Below are 17,590 nucleotides of genomic sequence, written 5' to 3'. Positions count from 1 at the left end.
CTCTCCTCTCCCTCTCCTCTCCCTCTTAACCTCCGTAGCAGATCATCGGAAGCCGAGCCTTTGTTGCATAACCTCTCGACCTCCCTCTCGACTTATCGTCGGAGCGCCGCCTCCGTCGCCGTAGTATCCCGCCACTGAGGAAGACAACACGCGCCATGAGGAAGACGATAGTTTAATTTTTCTTAAGTTAGGAAAAATTAAACCGTCGTAATAATTTATATTTTTTATTTTTTAAATATATTTATTTTATAATTACTATATTAAATTAGTGATTTAATAGTCATAATTAAAATATTGTTAAAATAAATATTTGATAAATTATTTTGGTTTAATTATCTCATTGCTATAATTAATTAAACCAATGGTTTTACATTTTGTAACAATATATTATTAATTAATAATACATAAAAATATATTATGTTATTGGTAAATATTTATTTATTTATTATATTAATTTTGTTATTATTGTATTAAATTAGTGGTTTTTAATGTTAAAACATATCTTATGTCATTAAAAAAATATTTATTTATTATATTTACTTCATTTTTTTAATAATTTATTTTAGTCGCACGTACTTACAAGGAGTTCGTAGTACAATATGCAAGAACATCATATTATTGAGATGTTTAAGTAATTCAGATGTGACAAAATTATTGACTATTATGTTTTAACATTACTAAATATCTTTTGTGTTGTACTTTTGTATGAATATATATAATTTTTTATATTAAAAAGGTGATTGAGTTATATTTATATTATTTTTATTTTTATTATTACGATATTGGTATAATTATTTCATATTTAGATATTATAAAATTTAAATTTAATTATAAATTTAATAATATAAAAGTAAGTATTTATTTAATTATTATATTTAATATATTTTATTTATTAACTAATATTATTTTAATTTTAATTTTCTGATAGTCAAATATATCAAAATATTTTATTTAATAAATAATCATATCCACATTACACCGTGATTTCCGTTACACACTACCACAAACAACTACTTTACACTACGTTGTACGCTAACCCCCCAATGTAGTTATCTGTTTTCATGGTTGCATCTTTCATTCTTTTATGCCTGCTGCTTCTCCCATTTTCCACTTCAGTCTTCGCCTTCTCCGACACACTCCCATGGCACCAGCATCAAAATCGAAATCAAAATCAAAATCCCCGCGCAAAAGCCTTAATGGGAACCCTGATGTCTCTACTAACGAACCAGCCAACAATAACAGCAGTTTAGATTGGGAGATGGGGGACGACGTGAGGGTGCAACCCGCTCGATTTCGTGTGCTCGAACGAGGGAAAGTTTCCGCCAAAGGCCCTGTGATCTACTGGATGTTCAAAGACCAACGTTCTAAAGACAACTGGGCTTTAATTCATGCCGTGGAGCAAGCGAACAGAATAGACGCCCCCGTCGCAGTAGCCTTCAATTTATTCGACCAATTCCTGGGTGCTAAAGCTCGTCATTTGGGGTTTATGCTGAGAGGATTACGTGAGCTGGAGCAGAGTCTCCAGGCCCTTCAAATTCCCTTCTTCCTTTTGCAGGTAAAGTTTGATATCGCGGAATGGATTGGTTGCCTTTTTACTGTGCCAAACCGAATTAAGTTGTTACGTTCTACTCATATTGTTACTCAACTGATGCTTTAGGGTGAAGCAGTGGACAACATTCCCAATTTTTTGAACCGACTGAATGCTTCGATGCTTGTCACTGATTTTACGCCCTTGAGAGACATAAGGAGACGGAAGCATGAGATATGTGAAAAGTTGAGTGATTCAGTAGCTGTACATGAAGTAGATGCTCACAACATTGTACCTGTTTGGATTGCTTCGAATAAACTGGAATACAGTGCGAGAACTATAAGGACCAAGATCCATAAGTTGCTGCCTCAGTATCTCGTGGAATACCCAGAATGGCAAAGCCCTCACAGAAAGTGGACGTTGGAAGCTCCGTCCAAGATAGACTGGGAGAATCTCATTGCGGATGTTGTAAGGTGGATGGACGAGGAATTAACAGTTAAATAGTGAAATTTTGAGTGACTTAAAATTTTATTTAGCGAGGTTTTCTGTCTAGCAGGAAAGGGGCAGAGGTACCTGAACTCAAATGGTGTGAACCAGGAGAACTCGCTGCGAAAGAAGTGCTCATGGGAAATAAAAATGGGTTTTTGACGACGAGGTTGAAGAATTACTCAGTTGATCGAAACAACCCTTTGAAGCCCAAGGCTCTGTCCGGCTTGTCACCCTATCTTCATTTCGGGCAGATATCAGCACAGCGTTGTGCTCTGGAGGCACGTAATTTTCGTAAAGTACACCCACAGGTTTGTCTTCACATTTGTTGTATATATTTTATTCTGCAAGTCCGCTGCAGTTCCATGTAGGTTATTTTAAAAATGGCCTTCAATGTTGTTTTATCAAAACTGCCATAAGTTTCTCTTGTTCTTCCAGAAAATGGTCGGCCATATGGCAAGGCCAAATGAATTAATTGCTAACAGGATAATGATGGTTGTAGCTCCTCGTTTGGGGGAAAGAAAACGAGGATTAAAACCCCTCTTATTCCTTCTTTTTAAACGTTTTGTTTCTCAAGCAGAGTGTTACTCTCCATTTTCCAGAAAGCACTTATATCATTTTCCAGAAAAGCCACAATTAGAGGTCATTTCATTAATCTACTCTAATAGTAACTTTCAGTCAGTTACTCCATTAAGGATTTTCACATGGAGATCTTATTTGGTTATAGCAATGCTGTCAATCAAACCAAAAGACTGATTCTGGTTGAACTGACTTGATGTCATAAATAAAACGATAAATGGTGGGAAGGGAGGAGGTCTCAAGCTTGTTAGAGCTGCCCTGTCCTGCCCCCACTTTCTGTTCTCTCCTCTCTTTCTGCTTGCACAGAGGATCCCCACCTCCACTCAATACCAAGGTGAGCAGGGTTCTCTCCCTTTACCATGCAGAAAGATTGGGATGGGGAGACGAGCTGCAGCATGGAGGAGGGACCCCTGCCCATACGTGATTGTTCTAGTCTGGTCAACTTGAACAGTTTAATGGCTCAGCTATTGCACTGCTTAAATTTGCTGCCTCAGTCCTTTTTTCACCTCATTTTTTTATTATTGAGAACTGGAGAAGGTTCCAGCTAAAGTTGAAGCCAGTCAAGCCGTCTGATCCTTACAAGATTGGACTATAGAATGTGATACCCGTGTCATTTCTTTCTTTTTTTGAAATGTGATACCAGTGGCATTTATGGGAAATACAACAAAACTATTGGCTTCTCTGGAACATTTTAAACCTCCAAGGGTTATTAAAAATCCCACATTTTAAGAGTATTTCAATTTGTTACTTGTGGTGATTTGTGAGCATCTCAGCATTTCACATGGATGTTTCCAGTTTTACTTTCTTGGAAGATTTCTCTGGGTAAGCCCTTTTGGACTATTGGCCAGCTGTTTCTGAAGCTGGGACGCATGCTTACCTCCTTGAGAAGAGGCTTTTTCAAGGGTTAAAAAGGCCTCCACGGTGAATGCCTCTTTAAGTAAATAACTCTTTTTGAATAGTTTTTTCTTATTCAAGAGGATCATTTATCCAATAGTAAGAGAAACCTCCATAGCTCATTGAAGAAAGCAAAACACCACACTGCAAAAGTCTTGTTGTGCAAAGAGGATATGGGCACGTAAATACTTCCTGCTCAACTCCAGAGTGGACTTTCGCTCAAGAAGCTTATGTCAGCTGTCTTCTTTACATCTGTTGAAGAGGATTTACTTTAGTTAGTTTAGTACTTTATCCTTGTTCTAGTTAGCTATGTGTTTTGCATTTCTTAGTTTTTTTTTTTTTTTTACCCAACCTCAGTCAGTTGATGCCTTCTTGGAAGAGATGATTGTGCGGAGGGAGCTGGCAAATAATTTTTGCTTTTACCAGCCACAATATGATTCCTTACAAGGTGCATGGGAATGGGCAAGGAAGACCTTACTGGATCATGCTGCAGATGAACGTGAACATATTTACACGTAAGGATGCCTTAATTATATTTGTCCCACCTTCAGTTTATACATTTCAATAGAGTCCTGAATTATTTGTTACGAATGCCAGTTCCAACATACATGTTTGAGATGCTACTGAAGTGTTATTCATTTGGCAGGAAGGAGGAGCTGGAAAAAGCAAAAACTGCTGATCCTGTAAGCAATGAATTTCTCTATGATCTGAAATTTGGATACCTCTGGAATGTCTTGTCCACTTTATTGATGTCTTCTTACGTCAGTCTTTTGAAATTTGTAATTAGTGAGGCACCTTTTACCCAATTCATCAAGTTAACCTGAACAACCAATTCTATGGTGGATGGCCTATAAAATCTGGATTAAAGGATTCCTAACCTACATTTAGTATTTAATTTGATTGATTAATTTTTTCATGTTTCGATCATTTCTGTTGAGTGGTTTTGTATATTTTCTTTACAATTTGATCTTACATTTTTTAAACTGCTAATTTCAGCTCTGGAATGCTTCACAACTAGAGATGGTCCACCATGGAAAAATGCATGGGTTCATGAGGCAAGTAGCCCTGAACTTTCATTTGGTGCTTGACTGAATTTCTTACACTTGAATTATGTTACACTCTGGAGATTCATATAAACAAAGAAATAGTACTAAATTCTGATAATTTTTCTCTCAATAGAGGGATGGCAGTTTGAGTATCCTAATAAAGTGACAAGAATTCTGGATCAGTCATAATAGATGCTTTAGAAAACTTCTAAAACAGATGCTTTATATTTGAGGTTCAAGACTTGCTTGGTTGAAGATAAAAGTTTACTACTAAGAATATCTGAATAAGAACATCTTCGGTTTAATGTTTACTTTTTACTGAGTGAGTCATCTATTGCTTGAAAAAATAGTGTGTTTCTATTTTCTGACAACTTGACATGCACAAATATAAAAAAGCTAACAGAGTCATTTCCTCATAGGATGTATTGGGCTAAGAAAATCCTCGAGTGGACAAACGGACCTGAAGAAGCCCTTTCAATTGCTATTTCTTTGAATGACAAGGTACTAAAAGTTCCAACCTTTTGCTTGTTTGCATTCTTTCGGTTGTGGATTTGTGTGATGTGTAATATATGTGTTTGAGTGTTTGTCTGTTGGTGGATCAGAGTCTGGGATATGTATCATTGTCGATAATCTTTCTTGATCCTGGATAGTTATATTACCTGAAGTTAATCTGACAGTTACCCATTTGCATGCAGTATCAAATTGATGGTAGGGATCCGAATGGATATGTTGGTTGTTTGTGGTCAATATGTGGTGTTCATGACCAGGTTTGTGTTTCTTCAGAGCCAAGCTGATCTCTTTCTTTTTTCATCATCCTGGAGTAAAGCTTCTCAGTAACTGTTGTGGTACAGTGCTATGCAAATAATCTGAGCAATGGCAAATTTTACCTTTAATACTAAGACAAGTTGTACCAATTTCACTGCTGGATGACTACCCATTTCAAAACTGCCATGAAGAAAGCCATGGTTGTAACATCTTCATTGTGATCAATCTTATGCTACTACTCTTAAACAGTCCGATTTCCTGTGGTATCCTGTTGTCCTGAAAATTTAGTTTCCCCTTTGAACTTTGGCTCTTGACGACTGTGCAGGGTTGGCAGGAGCGTCCAGTATTTGGGAAAATACGGTACATGAACTATGCAGGTTGCAAAAGAAAATTTGATGTTGATGGCTACATAAATTACGTAAAGAGACTTGTCGACGAAACCAAGAAGCGGAAGCAAGGTAGCTTGACAAACTTCTATGCTGAGGAACCCAAGAAAAGGAGGTCATGAATGGCAGACCAAGCTGAATCAAATTGTTCAAACCGTGCAATGCCATCAAAAGACAGGAACAACCATCATTGTGTCCTACAGTTTGTTTTCTAGCTCCAGTGACTGAGCAGGCCGTGCCAACTCTAAGGCTGCAAGAGGTATACTCTGTGGCATCCTGTCTGAAATGATTCAAAATCTCTTTCGATTACATTGCCCTTTCTGTTCTTCATTTGTGACCCAACAGGCCAAGCTATGTCATTAACTTCATTTGTTGAACCCAAAAACTCAGTGATTCAGCCAACTGATGTGGTCTAGACCAGGTTTGATAACACTGTTTACAATGCTCTAATGTGAGATTTACTATAAGTTACTGGGTAATGATCCAAGCTCTTTCTAAGGATTCAACGGTTCATTAGTCTTTCTTCTTCTTTTTTTTTCAGTTTTTTTTAAGCAAAACAACATGTAGAAGACCGAATTTACAGGTTAGTAAGGAGAGACAGGAGGAAGGGGTTCATCACTTAATTTATTTTTATAAAATTTAAGAAATTTATAATAAAATATATTATAAAAAATATTAATTAAATATACAATGAAGTTGTCTTATGACCAAACACTTTTAAATTAAATTTTCCTATTTAAATATTTTTTTCTTATTCTTTTTTTAAATTAAATTACCAAGTTATCTTTATATTTATTCATATAATTTGATACTAAATAACCTTTATTTATATTTATATTATTCAATATAATATATGGGCAAATAAATAAATATTTATATAAGTAAAAAAAATTATTTTTATCTATTTTAAAGAGTTAAAAATGATATAAATGGATGGATGGATAGAATTTTTATCCTGGTAGAAGGGCTGAGTGTGACCCGTTCAACCCGCCTTCACAAAACTAATTCGACTCGGCCGAGTCACTTCAGAACACCGTGGTATTAAACAGTTCAGAGGTGAATCGCAGTTAATGATAGAGGACTGAGGTGGCCGGATGTCTGCCTAGTCGGGATTTTGCTGGACCGACAAATGCTAACTCGACGAAGGTCCAGTGGATTCGCCGGTCTTTCCACTGTCCGGCCTCGTTCCGGATGATCATCTCACGTCACTGGAACCTGTTGGCAAGATACGGAACTCTCCATCGAGTAAATCAAATACTCCCTCTGCTTATCTGCGTCAAAGGTTACAGGTCGACTTCGGAGGCGCAGACATTGTCGTGGCCAATCGCAGTTAATGATAGAGGACTGAGGTGGCCGGATGTCTGCCTAGTCGGGATTTTGCTGGACCGACAAATGCTTACTCGAAGAAGGTCCAGTGGCTTCGCCGGTCTTTCCACTGTCCGGCCTCGTTCCGGATGATCATCTCACGTCACTGGAACCTGTTGGCAAGATACGGAACTCTCCATCGAGTTAATCAAGTACTCCCTCTGCTTATCTGCGTCAAAGGTTACAGGTCGACTTCGGAGGCACAGACATTGTCGTACCCAGATGTCTTCTCGTGGACCTCTGCCATCCGATCATATTCCCAAAATGGCCGCTTCAAAGACGCTCTCCGTCTCTACGTCCGCATGCACAGTTCGCCCTTCCGACCGAACACATTTGCCATCTCTGCCGCTCTCAAAGCCTGTGCTCGAATCCCAGCAAAGGTTTCTGGAACATCAATACATGCTCAAATTCAAAAATTTGGACACGAGCAGGACGTCTACGTGCAAACTGCCCTTGTCGATTTGTATTCGAAATTGGGCGACACAGGAGTCGCCAGGAGGGTGTTCGATGAAATGCCCGTAAGAAACGTCGTGTCTTGGAATTCGATTCTTTTTGGGTATTTGAGAGCCGGGGACTTGTTAGGGGCTCGAAAGATATTTGATGAGATTCCGGTGAAAGATGTGATTTCTTGGAACTCGATGATTGCAGGATATGCGAGAGCAGGAGATATGTCTCAGGCGGAGTCTTTTTTCCGACAAATGCCACAGACAAATGTGGCATCTTGGAATGGGATGATCGGTGGGTATATCTTGAGTGGCAAAGTGGAAGCAGCAAGGAAAGTGTTTGACGAGATGCCTGAAAGAAGTAACGTTTCTTGGATTGAGATGATTTCTGCTTATGGAAAATGTGGGGCTGTTGATTCTTCCAGAGAGCTTTTTGAACAGATGGATGACAAGGATTTGGCATCATGGAATGCTATGATCGCTTGCTATGCACAAAACAGCCGACCCAAAGAGGCCATTCTATTGTTCAAAGAAATGTTGAAAACTGGTGCAAATATTCAACCCGACGAGATTACTTTTGTTAGTATTTTATCTGCATGTTCTCAACTAGGAGACTTAAAATGTGGAATGTGGGTCGAGTCTTACATGTCTAGGATTGGGATTGAGTTGGATGATCATTTACGTACTGCTTTAGTTGATTTGTATGCGAAATGTGGCAGCATGCAAAAGGCATACGAGCTGTTTAATAGCTTGAGAAGGCAGGACTTGGTTTCTTATAGTGCAATGATCATGGGATGTGGAATCAACGGCCGAGTTTCTGATGCCATCCATTTGTTTAAAAAGATGGTGCGTGCAAAGATCAGCCCGAATGCAATTACTTTTTCTGGCTTGTTGACTGCTTACAATCATGCTGGTATGGTAGATGAGGGGTATCGATGCTTTTCTTCGATGATGCATGAGTACCAGGTTCCTCCCTCTGCAGATCACTATGCAATAATGGTTGATCTTCTTGGACGGTCTGGGATGTTAGAGGAGGCAATGTCACTGATAAATAGTATGCCCCTGAAGCCACATGCTGGGGTGTGGGGAGCCTTGCTTCTTGCTTGTAATATGCATTGTAATGTTGAGTTAGGGGAAATTGCTACTAAACACTGCATCGAATTGGAAACTGAGCGTGAATCAAGTGGGTATATTATTCTATTGGCCAATATATATGCTTCTGTTGGGAGGTGGGATGATGCCAAGAGGCTGAGAATGGCTGTAGAGGAAAAGGGTTTAGATAAAACGCCCGGATGTAGCTGGCTGGGGCCTGGATGAGCCTCTCCTTTCCATTAACTGTTGGCAAAATGGAGGGGGCAAGAATGTGGAATTCGTTCTTCCACATTTCTAAGTTAAAAGGGGTTGAGAAAACCATCCTTCTTTGGCTCATGGAGATTCTGGCTTATTCAAAATCAGATCCTTCTGGCGCCATTTGTGATAACTACAAGCTTTTGTTGCCTCATATTTTGATTGGAGAAACGGGTAAGCTGTCAGAGCACTGTGGGCACTCAGCATTTTGGAGGTCTGTCATAGTTAGTATTTGAGAAATATATATATATAGATATATAAGCCATTTTCTTCGTGCCCCATGTCTAGAAGATGAAACAGAAGCTTCACGGAAGCTGTATCTTCTCTATTGAACCTGTAATTGTAGAAGGTATGACGATTAAATGGCCCGAATGAAGCTGCATCAAGCCCCAATTTGTTGAGGACAGAAAGATTAAGTTGAAGTAGGTAATTTACTAAACATGAAGCTTATTATTGGAAAATTAAGTTCAGTGATGTTTTCCCTTTTTTTCAACAAAAGAAGAAAATACCAAAAGCAAATTTTCATAATTGTTTAATTCTTGATATTTATCTCTATCATGGATCATTGATTGATGAGCAACGATTCGGATGTGGTTCTTCACAAATAGAAAAATCTTTATTGCTTATTGATGAATAGTTATTCATTAGCCAATCCTGCAGAAAGTTCTATTTTTCCTATCAGCCACTTTGTTCCCAATGGAGTCGGTGATTGTGCAGCAAATGTCACTCAGCACAACGGAGACAGAGACCCAAGATCAGGTATCGTGTCTCTTAATCTTCCCTTTTTTTCTTTGTTGATAAGCTAATTGGAGCTTCCTTTTACCAAAAACTGAAGGGCTATCTTCACTAGAGCATCTTGAGGACTTCCAGTCATACGCCTTCTCCTTTGTTTACTTCAGCCAGAAATCATATATTCGACCTGTTGGCTTAAAAGAGTTCAATCAATCCTTGTACCGACCTTTGAGATTGGTCGGTAGGACTTTCTTCTTTTAATATTTTTTCCCCAACTGTTCGTCAAAATTCTCAAACAATGACCAGGAAGTATAGCGGTAAGTAAACCCATCTTTCAATTTGTCTCTTTTAACCTCCAGTCAGGTTAAAAGGCTGAGATTCGACCCTTCTGTATCTTTCGATTTATCCAGAGTCTGATTTAACTTTTACTCGATTTTGTATTTTTATGTGTCTTGTTCAGATCAAATTGGAGGAGAAAAAGCTTAGTTATATCTGCTTAAAAAACTATTAAAGCGGCCTATAAAGGATCCGCAAGGGAAAGCACCAAGCAGCAGTTAGAAAACGGCATTGTCTTCCTTTAGAAGCACGGAAACATCAACTGTCGAGCTATCGACGTCCAAGTTCGGGTCTCTCCTCTCCCTCCACGCAACTTCCTCCACCTCTCCTCTGTTTTCTCATCTGGGGTCGTTCAGGCTCTGCTCCGCCGAAGGTAAATCTTCACATTATTCTCATAGAACGATGTGGAGCAGAACCGCCCGCCGGCGAAGTCCATGGAACTCAACTCAGTTCTCTTCTCGTCGTTGCTCGAAACCCCACAAACCGGCGAGAGGGAAACTCCCCCGCTGCTCTTCCGCACCGCTTCTCGTTGTTCCCTCCCTTTTTCGGGAAGATGATGCTGAGGATGGATCTCAGTTCGTTTTCCTCCGCCTTCAGACGTGCTTGGACATCTTCCCCTCCTCTCTCCCGTCTCCCTCTCCTTCTCGCTCTGCGCTTATCTACGAGGTAAATACTGCAAGAGGGTATTCATGGTGAAACCATTTCCCTTCCATTGATGGTAGTTTTCTGGATTTGGTAGAAAAGTGGAGACGATTCGAAGGTGGTGGTGAGCGTAATCGTGGAAGGGAGCCCGGGGCCCGTCCGTACGATGGTGCGACTGGGGGCGAGCGTGGAGGAGACAATCAAGATCGTGGTCAATAAGTACAGAGACGAAGGGCGGAGCCCCCACCTCGGCCGCGATGCCCCTCACTCCTTCGAGCTCCATCTCTCCTATTTCAGCCTTGAAAGTAAGTTGTACTTGACATTTCCATCCCCTTCTCCGTCACCGGATTTTTGGCTATATTTCTCGAAACGATTACAGAAGAGAGTCATTAGCTTATCTAGACTTATTTGACTCAACCGCCACAAAATCTCTGAAACGTGTGTAGAATTTGACCATTAGTTACCTTCATCTTCTTGGGCAGGTTTGAATAAAACGGACAGAATAGGGTCTGTGGGAAGCAGAAACTTCTACCTCCGGAAGTCCAACAGTGTCCAGAGGGAAGAAGAGATTTCAGCTTCCTCTCATGAGAAGGCGCTTATGAATTCAAACTTCATTCTGCCACCGTTCTTTCCTTCTTTCATTGCCAAACGAATCGGCCAGATTGGAAGAAGAACCAGGAAAATCTGGAAAATTTTGGGTTGTGTCCCGTAGTCGATGACATACACCACAGTGTAACATCTTTCTTTAATTGCTAACAAATAACAATCTCTGTATAAGATTGATTAAACTACTTTAATGGAGTTTGAAGAGGAGGGAATTCAAGTAGAATATGCTTTACCTGAAGTAATTAATTTATTTTTGTCTGAGAGAGACGATGGAGCCAATGGCCAGGGAATTCAAGGTCGTCCATGTCGTGTTTATTAAATTTTATAGCCTTTTTCTGCTGATGTCCGTGGTCTGTTAGGTCGGTTTGCGTGCTTGTCCAGTTGCTTCTCTATAAATCCTTATTTTAACAACTACGCCTGAAGGGTTCTGGACTGATTAGGTGAGAACTGGTCTTAATCACTGAGAGTAGAGGCATGGTCATTAGGAACCCTAGAAAAAAAAAGAAAATAAGATTTAATTATTATTATTATTTTAAAAAATAGTTAATAAAAAAAAGAATTTGATCATTATCTTATTTTTATTAATTATTTTTTAGAATAATAATAATTAAATTCTTATTTTCTTTTCGTTTTTCTTAAGGTTCCAAACAGACTCTAATGACATGAAGTAGTTTAACTATGCCCACTAAAACTCGGGACAGCACAGAGAGGATGTAGTCGTCTTGAATGCTCTCCAATGAAGGGAAACGTTTCTGACCATTTGGAGCAAGAAAATCAGCTAAAATTAGAATGTTGGTGGCACTTGAAACAGGAGAATGGGCACGAGTCGTTCAAGGCCTGGGACCCTCAGAGTCGGTGTAGTGCCACCTCGAAGGAGGAAATCATCTCCGGCATGGAGCCTCCTACTGGAGATCTCAAAAAATTTCTGCCTGAAAAGGACCACAGATTCATGCACCCAGCAAAGCGACTCCTGAAGACTCAATATTGCTTTTCTCACCCCAAGCAAGCTATGGACCATGGAAATCTGCTGGGATGAAGGGCCATTACAAAAGAGAGATGAAGCTAGCTCATATCTGCAGGAATGAAGAGTACTGTCAACAAATTTATAGAGAAGCTAGCATTCGCTCCCTCTGAGAGAAAGACATGGGGTTTTGAATCAATTTCATCTTTCCACACAGGCGAGCACTGTATGAATTGTTCAAAAAGAAATGGATATCTTACCAGAGTTTAGAATCAATCAACTATCTCTTCTTTTGAAGCATAAAAGCAGTAAGGTAAGTGACACCAACAGATAGGTAACCTCTCTCTGTTGATGACAAAAGTCCTCCAAGACCAAGGATTGGGTTCTTCAAACCTTTTATTCGAGTACTAGAGATCCCAATATCAGATCTATCTGCTACCTTGGATACTAAATCCTTGACTGCAATGACTTACTCATCAGAGAGAGACTGTCCCAGAGAAGAACTCTGGCAAAAAAAGGCCGCTGTCAGAAAATCATTTTGAACAGTCCATCATCAACTTCCATTTCCTTCTTAATAATAGATCATCAAATTGTCCTTCTTATTTTTTTATTCTAGGGTTTTTTTATTTTTTTTATCTTGTGAGTCTTGTTTTGTACCATTTTGCCCCTGCCACCTGCAGGGCACTCCATAAGAAAATGCAAGCTGTCTTATAAAAAGCTTGTCATCACCACGACCAATGGCGACAAGTAAACCAAAATCCCTGCGGCCTGTGCGGGTTTGACATTGCAGTGTTGTGCCATTGTCTCGTTTCAGAAGACCTCATTACTCCTAAAAACTTTTATGGTCTTACCAGTTTCGCTGACTTGCGGTAGACTAAAGACCCTTTTCCTGACATAGTATACAGTGAAGGGTTCTAGCATTTTAGGGTTTTAAGATGGGTGGTGGCTGTGAAGGGTTTTAGACAGATTGCCTTTGCATAAAATCCCCTCTGAGAAATTAAATTTCGAGCATTTGTTATCCGGGATGGCGTTTTGGGGTGAGTAACTGACTATTCCTTTCTTTTCGCTGCTCACTGTCCTTCATTTTTTCGTTCCTTTGTGTATATTCGACTATTGGCTTGTCTCCATAATGGAAATTCCAGGTTGCTTTTTTCTGAAAAGATGAATGGTTTTTGTTAGGTGTTGAATTAAAACCCGGGAAACCATACGTCCATCGATTCGATGAAGAGCGAGGAAGGCTTCATGTTTCTCAGGTTCGTTTTGATTTTTCTGCTGCCTGTCCGTTAGAGTTTAGAAGATTTGATTTCAGTTTGAGTGTTCGACGTTGCTCGAATGTCCACGTAAGATGATGCTGTTTTGCAGGCGACCCTGGGATTTGGTTCTTCCACAAAGAAGAGCGTTGTTCAGTGTAGCGTAGGGGATAAGAGCCCTGTTCTTTTATGTGCTCTGTTACCTGAAAAAATAGAATCATGCTCGTTGAGTCTCGAATTTGAGGATGAAGAAGTTACTTTGTCTGTTGATGGTCCCAGAAGCGTGCACCTTACTGGGTTTTATTTTGGACTAGATAACACTGCTGACCAGGAAAGCGAGGATAGGTATCCTCTTGTGATGAATAACTGTGATATAGTTATTCAAGCTTTTAATGGATCAACTGAGCTTCTTAGTTTGTCAAATGGATATTATACACTCTCTCTAACATTTTTATTCTTCACTCGTTGAAGTGATTCTTACGGAGAAGATATTGAGGATATGGAGACCGGGCAATCTATTGATGATGATACCGAAGATGAAGAAGACTATGAAGAGGACTTCCTTGATGAAGATTTTGAAATGTTCCTTCCACATAGGCCCATCAGTGGAGGTATGTTGCTCTTCAAGACAATAGAATGTAACTGGCTTTCTTTTGGCCTCTATGGAGAACAATGTGCTCTAGAGAATTGACTTTATTTAGAGAATTAGGCTAAAGGGAGTTACTTTGTGTAGATAGTGGGGTTGGAAATCACTTGAGCCTGGGGTCATTGTCTGTTACACTCTAAGATTGTCGGTTAACTGATTAAAGGCATGCCTTGCATCATTTCCACTCCATTACAAATTAATGCAAAAATAGAAGATGTTGTCATAGAAAGTAGAGCGCTCTGGAATTTCCATTCACTTTTCTTCCCCTGCATGTTCACTTTCTGTTTGGACTACATTACTGAGATTAGCTTTTATGTGCTTATGTCAAGTATGCAGATCTTTATAGTATCCATGGATATGCTAGTACCAAGCTAGATGTTTTGCTAGTAACTACAATTTTATGCAGCAGGCAGTTATACCCCAATGTAGTCATTTTGCATTTTATGTCTTTTGTTCCAGTTGTTATTGAGGAGATACACGATGAAGCAAAACCTGTGAATGGGGATATTACTCAAAAACGTCCTAAAAAGAAGACTCAGAAGCGTGATTCTGATGGAAAGAATGATTCACAAAAGCAAATTGTACTAAAGAGTGATAGTTCTCCTGTTTTGGAGAGTGAAGATGAGGATGGTTTTCCCATTGCTCTTTCGGAAAATAACCAGAATGGGGCTTCCAGAGAAAAAGTGGATCAGGTACATAAAGAAAAGAAGAATGAGAAGAAAAAGGCAGATGTTGCTGTTGATAGGGTTATAAAATCAAAGAGGAAGATTGATGCAATTGAACTGGATAGCAATTGGAATATGTAAGAGGGCTTTTTTTCTTTTTGTTGAAACGTTGATTCTACATGCACAATACACCCTTTTCCCTTACCGAGACTTGAACCCAAGAATTCAGACTAAAAACCTACCCTCTGGCCATTGTGCCAGAGGCCCAATTCATGAAAGATTGCATTTACTACTGTTCTTATTTGATTTTAGTGTCCTATTTGAAAGAGTGACATTTTTTTGGGGAAAATTCAAAATATCGGTCTTACAACAGTGGTAAAAAAAAAAAAAAACAACATTGGTAGAAAAAAAAGGAAAAATATTACTATAGTCATTCATCAACAAGTGTTACTAGAATTTCTAAAAAACATTTCAGTTTGGTCATGGTCTTACTCTTTCTGCCTGCATAGTGACATATCTTATATGACTCTTATTATGTTCAGGGAGACTAGTGAGCAGGTTGATTCCCTGCTGCAGTCTGACAGGAGTAAAGCTGAAAGAGAAGGGAAAGCAAAGAAGAAAAAGAAACAAAAAGCTAGGAAGGGAAAATCTCTTGAACATGGGGAAGATTTATCTGTAGACACACTTAAGGAAAAGGTTATGGATGAAAAGAATAGTAAGATGCCGAGTACTGATAAAATTCAAAAGGCTAAGGATGATACATTAAATGATGTGGAGAAAGGTGCTGACACTAGTGCTGAAGCTAAAATAGTGGAAGGAAAAAGGAAGAAGAAGAAGAGTAAAAGTAATAATGGCGATGCAGGTGTAGAGAGCACAGAACCTAGAGAACGGGCAGAAAGTAAAAAGGAACCTGTGAAGAAGATTGAAGATCAGAAATTGAAAGTACAGCCTTAAAAAAAAAGGACTTACTCAAACGGCATGGTTGTTGAGGAGCTATCAATTGGAAAGCCTGATGGCAAAAGAGCATCGCCTGGAAAGAAGGCAAGTCTATTTCTTTGTTCCTCTGTATGATACCCTTTAAACAACTTGAACTCTATGTTATTTGAAAGAAAATCCTAAATTGGTGCAGCTTTGGTCCCCGTAAGAGGCATTCTGGGTGGTACCCCTTATGGTACTTGCACTCCTCTCTTAGTATCTGGACTGGGCTGCCTGGTTGGATGTATTTTGCTTGGTCCCAGCCCTCCCAAGCAGATTTATACCCTGTATGACTGTGTTTTAGAAACCTCTGAGAGCCTCTGCTAGATCAAGTGGTTCAACTGGCATTTATGGGTGGACTAATTCAACTACAATCTTTTGTTTAAACAATTAAAATAAGTACTCAATGGGATGTCTTTCAGTTTCTATTTTTCATATGTTAAGTTATTTACAATTCACACCAATTAAACTGGGTGTGGCACTGATCCAGCTGATTTTATCTTACCGGGTAACCCCACTCAAATTGGTCATAGGTTGTGTTTAAATTTTGCTCTAACTAGTTCATGTGACACTGTTCTCACTGAAGTTGTATTTCATGTAATTGTTTTTTTCAGGTCTTTGTTCGCTACATCGGCAAGTTAAAGAATGGGAAAATCTTTGATTCCAATATTTCTGGAAAACCCTTCAAGTTTCGGCTAGGTACCGTTCTTATTCATGAATTTGAACTTGACCCATCCATTTATGTTATTTTAAAAGCCAATATAGTACTAGATTCTTTATGATTGAATTATTTGATGCAGGCATTGGAGAAGTTATTAAGGGATGGGATGTTGGTGTCGAAGGTGCTTGACTTTACTACCAGTATATTCACTGGATCCATAAGAACTTTGTTCTCCTTTATTTTTAGCAGAAAGTTAACTTATGCTGATGCATTATGTCTGCAGGAATGCGAGTTGGTGATAAAAGACGCTTAACCATCCCACCATCTATGGGGTAAGCACCTTGAGCCCTTAATTCCGATAATTTTAGCGTGAAGGGATGTCTCTTTGTTTTCCTCACGACATGCGGACGCACCTGCTTTACGCGAAGGGGCGTCTTGTAATGTCGACTTTTATTTCCATGAAATTCCTTTCATTACTGCGGTTGTTTTTTGCATATGCTGCAGCTATGGTTCTAAAGGAGTGGGAATGATACCTTCGAATTCCTGGCTTGCTTTCGATGTGGAGTTGGTAGATGTCCAATGAAACTTGTGCTTTGACAGTCCAAACTGGCTGTTGGAGAGTGATCAGTGGAAGTTTCAAGTTTTTGCAGTGAGTTTTACTCAGGTTTCTGTATGTGCGGAGAGGAGTTTTGATCCTGAAGGTAGCCTTCCTCTGGAGTATGTTTGGTGCCTACTTTGAAATGTAAATCTCGTTAATTCAGAAATAGCTTTCATGGGAGTTTCTGAATGCACGGGACTTTGGGTGATTTAACAGGCTCCATTAGTGTTCTAGAAAGATATTTCTAGTTGAAATTTGTTTTTAGGGATCATTAGTGCTTACTCTTTCCTGGAAACATTTTTTTAGTTGGAAATTCTTATCAGAAAAATTATATAATTTTCTAGGAAACATTTTTCAGCCAAATTGAATCAAAAAACTTTATGAGAGGTTATTTTTATGATAATTTTTATTTATTTTCTTAGAATTAGAACAATCATGATGTTTTGTAATATATCTCTAGACCAATGATAACATACCCAAAGTGGCCCATGTCCATACAAGGAAGGAGAGGTTACTAAAACAAATTCATTCATATAAGGGGGAAACCAGGTAGTAAGGACCCTAAAGAGGAAAAGGGAACTCTCTAGAAAACACAAATCCAATATAAATCACCATTCACCAAAATGACGACAAATAGCTAAAAAATTTCTTTGAAATAGAATATCAAAATCACATGAAA

At 39.1% G+C, this 17,590-nt stretch overlaps 4 protein-coding genes across 9 annotated transcripts; all 4 read left to right on the top strand.

The window, feature by feature from the left end:
- The first annotated feature begins 1,085 nt into the window (after window positions 1-1,085).
- LOC137947872 (deoxyribodipyrimidine photo-lyase) lies at window positions 1,086-6,189 on the top strand. The gene is made up of 9 exons (XM_068793692.1): window positions 1,086-1,555; window positions 1,658-2,001; window positions 2,085-2,325; window positions 3,845-4,002; window positions 4,134-4,170; window positions 4,484-4,542; window positions 4,953-5,034; window positions 5,229-5,300; window positions 5,624-6,189. Exons 1-9 carry the CDS (start codon window positions 1,142-1,144, stop codon window positions 5,804-5,806), a joined length of 1,590 nt encoding a protein of 529 aa, XP_068649793.1. The 5' UTR covers window positions 1,086-1,141; the 3' UTR covers window positions 5,807-6,189.
- A 593-nt stretch (window positions 6,190-6,782) lies between these two features.
- On the top strand, window positions 6,783-8,822 carry LOC137948064 (pentatricopeptide repeat-containing protein At4g22760-like). Its single transcript, XM_068793985.1, has one exon. It carries the CDS (start codon window positions 7,139-7,141, stop codon window positions 8,807-8,809), a length of 1,671 nt encoding a protein of 556 aa, XP_068650086.1. The 5' UTR covers window positions 6,783-7,138; the 3' UTR covers window positions 8,810-8,822.
- Window positions 8,823-9,181: 359 nt separating this feature from the next.
- Window positions 9,182-11,362, top strand: LOC137948065 (uncharacterized protein At4g22758-like). Of its 6 annotated transcripts, XM_068793988.1 has the most exons (5): window positions 9,536-9,598; window positions 9,675-9,888; window positions 10,032-10,573; window positions 10,647-10,854; window positions 11,032-11,362. In XM_068793988.1, exons 3-5 carry the CDS (start codon window positions 10,310-10,312, stop codon window positions 11,259-11,261), a joined length of 702 nt encoding a protein of 233 aa, XP_068650089.1. In that variant the 5' UTR covers window positions 9,536-9,598; window positions 9,675-9,888; window positions 10,032-10,309; the 3' UTR covers window positions 11,262-11,362. The 6 variants fall into 6 exon arrangements, with proteins under 6 accessions (XP_068650092.1, XP_068650091.1, XP_068650090.1 ...); XM_068793991.1 differs by lacking the exons at window positions 9,675-9,888; window positions 10,032-10,573 and adding an exon at window positions 9,182-9,265 and having other exon boundaries at window positions 9,500-9,598; XM_068793990.1 differs by lacking the exons at window positions 9,675-9,888; window positions 10,032-10,573 and adding an exon at window positions 9,184-9,265 and having other exon boundaries at window positions 9,488-9,598.
- A 531-nt stretch (window positions 11,363-11,893) lies between these two features.
- Window positions 11,894-17,263, top strand: LOC137947873 (peptidyl-prolyl cis-trans isomerase FKBP53-like). Its single transcript, XM_068793693.1, is given in 10 exon segments — window positions 11,894-13,153; window positions 13,296-13,369; window positions 13,479-13,711; window positions 13,838-13,977; window positions 14,472-14,814; window positions 15,220-15,718; window positions 16,267-16,351; window positions 16,453-16,494; window positions 16,597-16,645; window positions 16,818-17,263. Coding segments are annotated over 10 exon segments (1,557 nt in total). The 5' UTR covers window positions 11,894-13,140; the 3' UTR covers window positions 16,897-17,263.
- Window positions 17,264-17,590: the final 327 nt, after the last annotated feature.

Source organism: Aristolochia californica, unplaced genomic scaffold, assembly GCF_029961685.1.
Source record: "Aristolochia californica isolate CCGP_79_NKW_82.1479 unplaced genomic scaffold, dmAriCali1.0.hap1 SCAF_13, whole genome shotgun sequence".
NCBI classification, from domain to species: domain Eukaryota; kingdom Viridiplantae; phylum Streptophyta; class Magnoliopsida; order Piperales; family Aristolochiaceae; genus Aristolochia; species Aristolochia californica.
Note: the sequence above shows the minus strand (reverse complement) of the source record. Positions and strands in the feature narration are given on the sequence as shown.

Coding starts and splice junctions, on each gene's coding strand:
- LOC137948064 (XM_068793985.1), top strand. CDS start 7,139: ATGATCATCTCACGTCACTGGAACCTGTTGGCAAGATACGGAACTCTC.
- LOC137948065 (XM_068793987.1), top strand. CDS start 10,310: ATGTGGAGCAGAACCGCCCGCCGGCGAAGTCCATGGAACTCAACTCAG. Junction 10,574..10,646: donor GCTCTGCGCTTATCTACGAG/GTAAATACTGCA, acceptor TGGATTTGGTAG/AAAAGTGGAGACGATTCGAA. Junction 10,855..11,031: donor CTCCTATTTCAGCCTTGAAA/GTAAGTTGTACT, acceptor CTTCTTGGGCAG/GTTTGAATAAAACGGACAGA.
- LOC137947872 (XM_068793692.1), top strand. CDS start 1,142: ATGGCACCAGCATCAAAATCGAAATCAAAATCAAAATCCCCGCGCAAA. Junction 2,002..2,084: donor CTCATTGCGGATGTTGTAAG/GTGGATGGACGA, acceptor TCTGTCTAGCAG/GAAAGGGGCAGAGGTACCTG. Junction 5,301..5,623: donor TATGTGGTGTTCATGACCAG/GTTTGTGTTTCT, acceptor ACGACTGTGCAG/GGTTGGCAGGAGCGTCCAGT.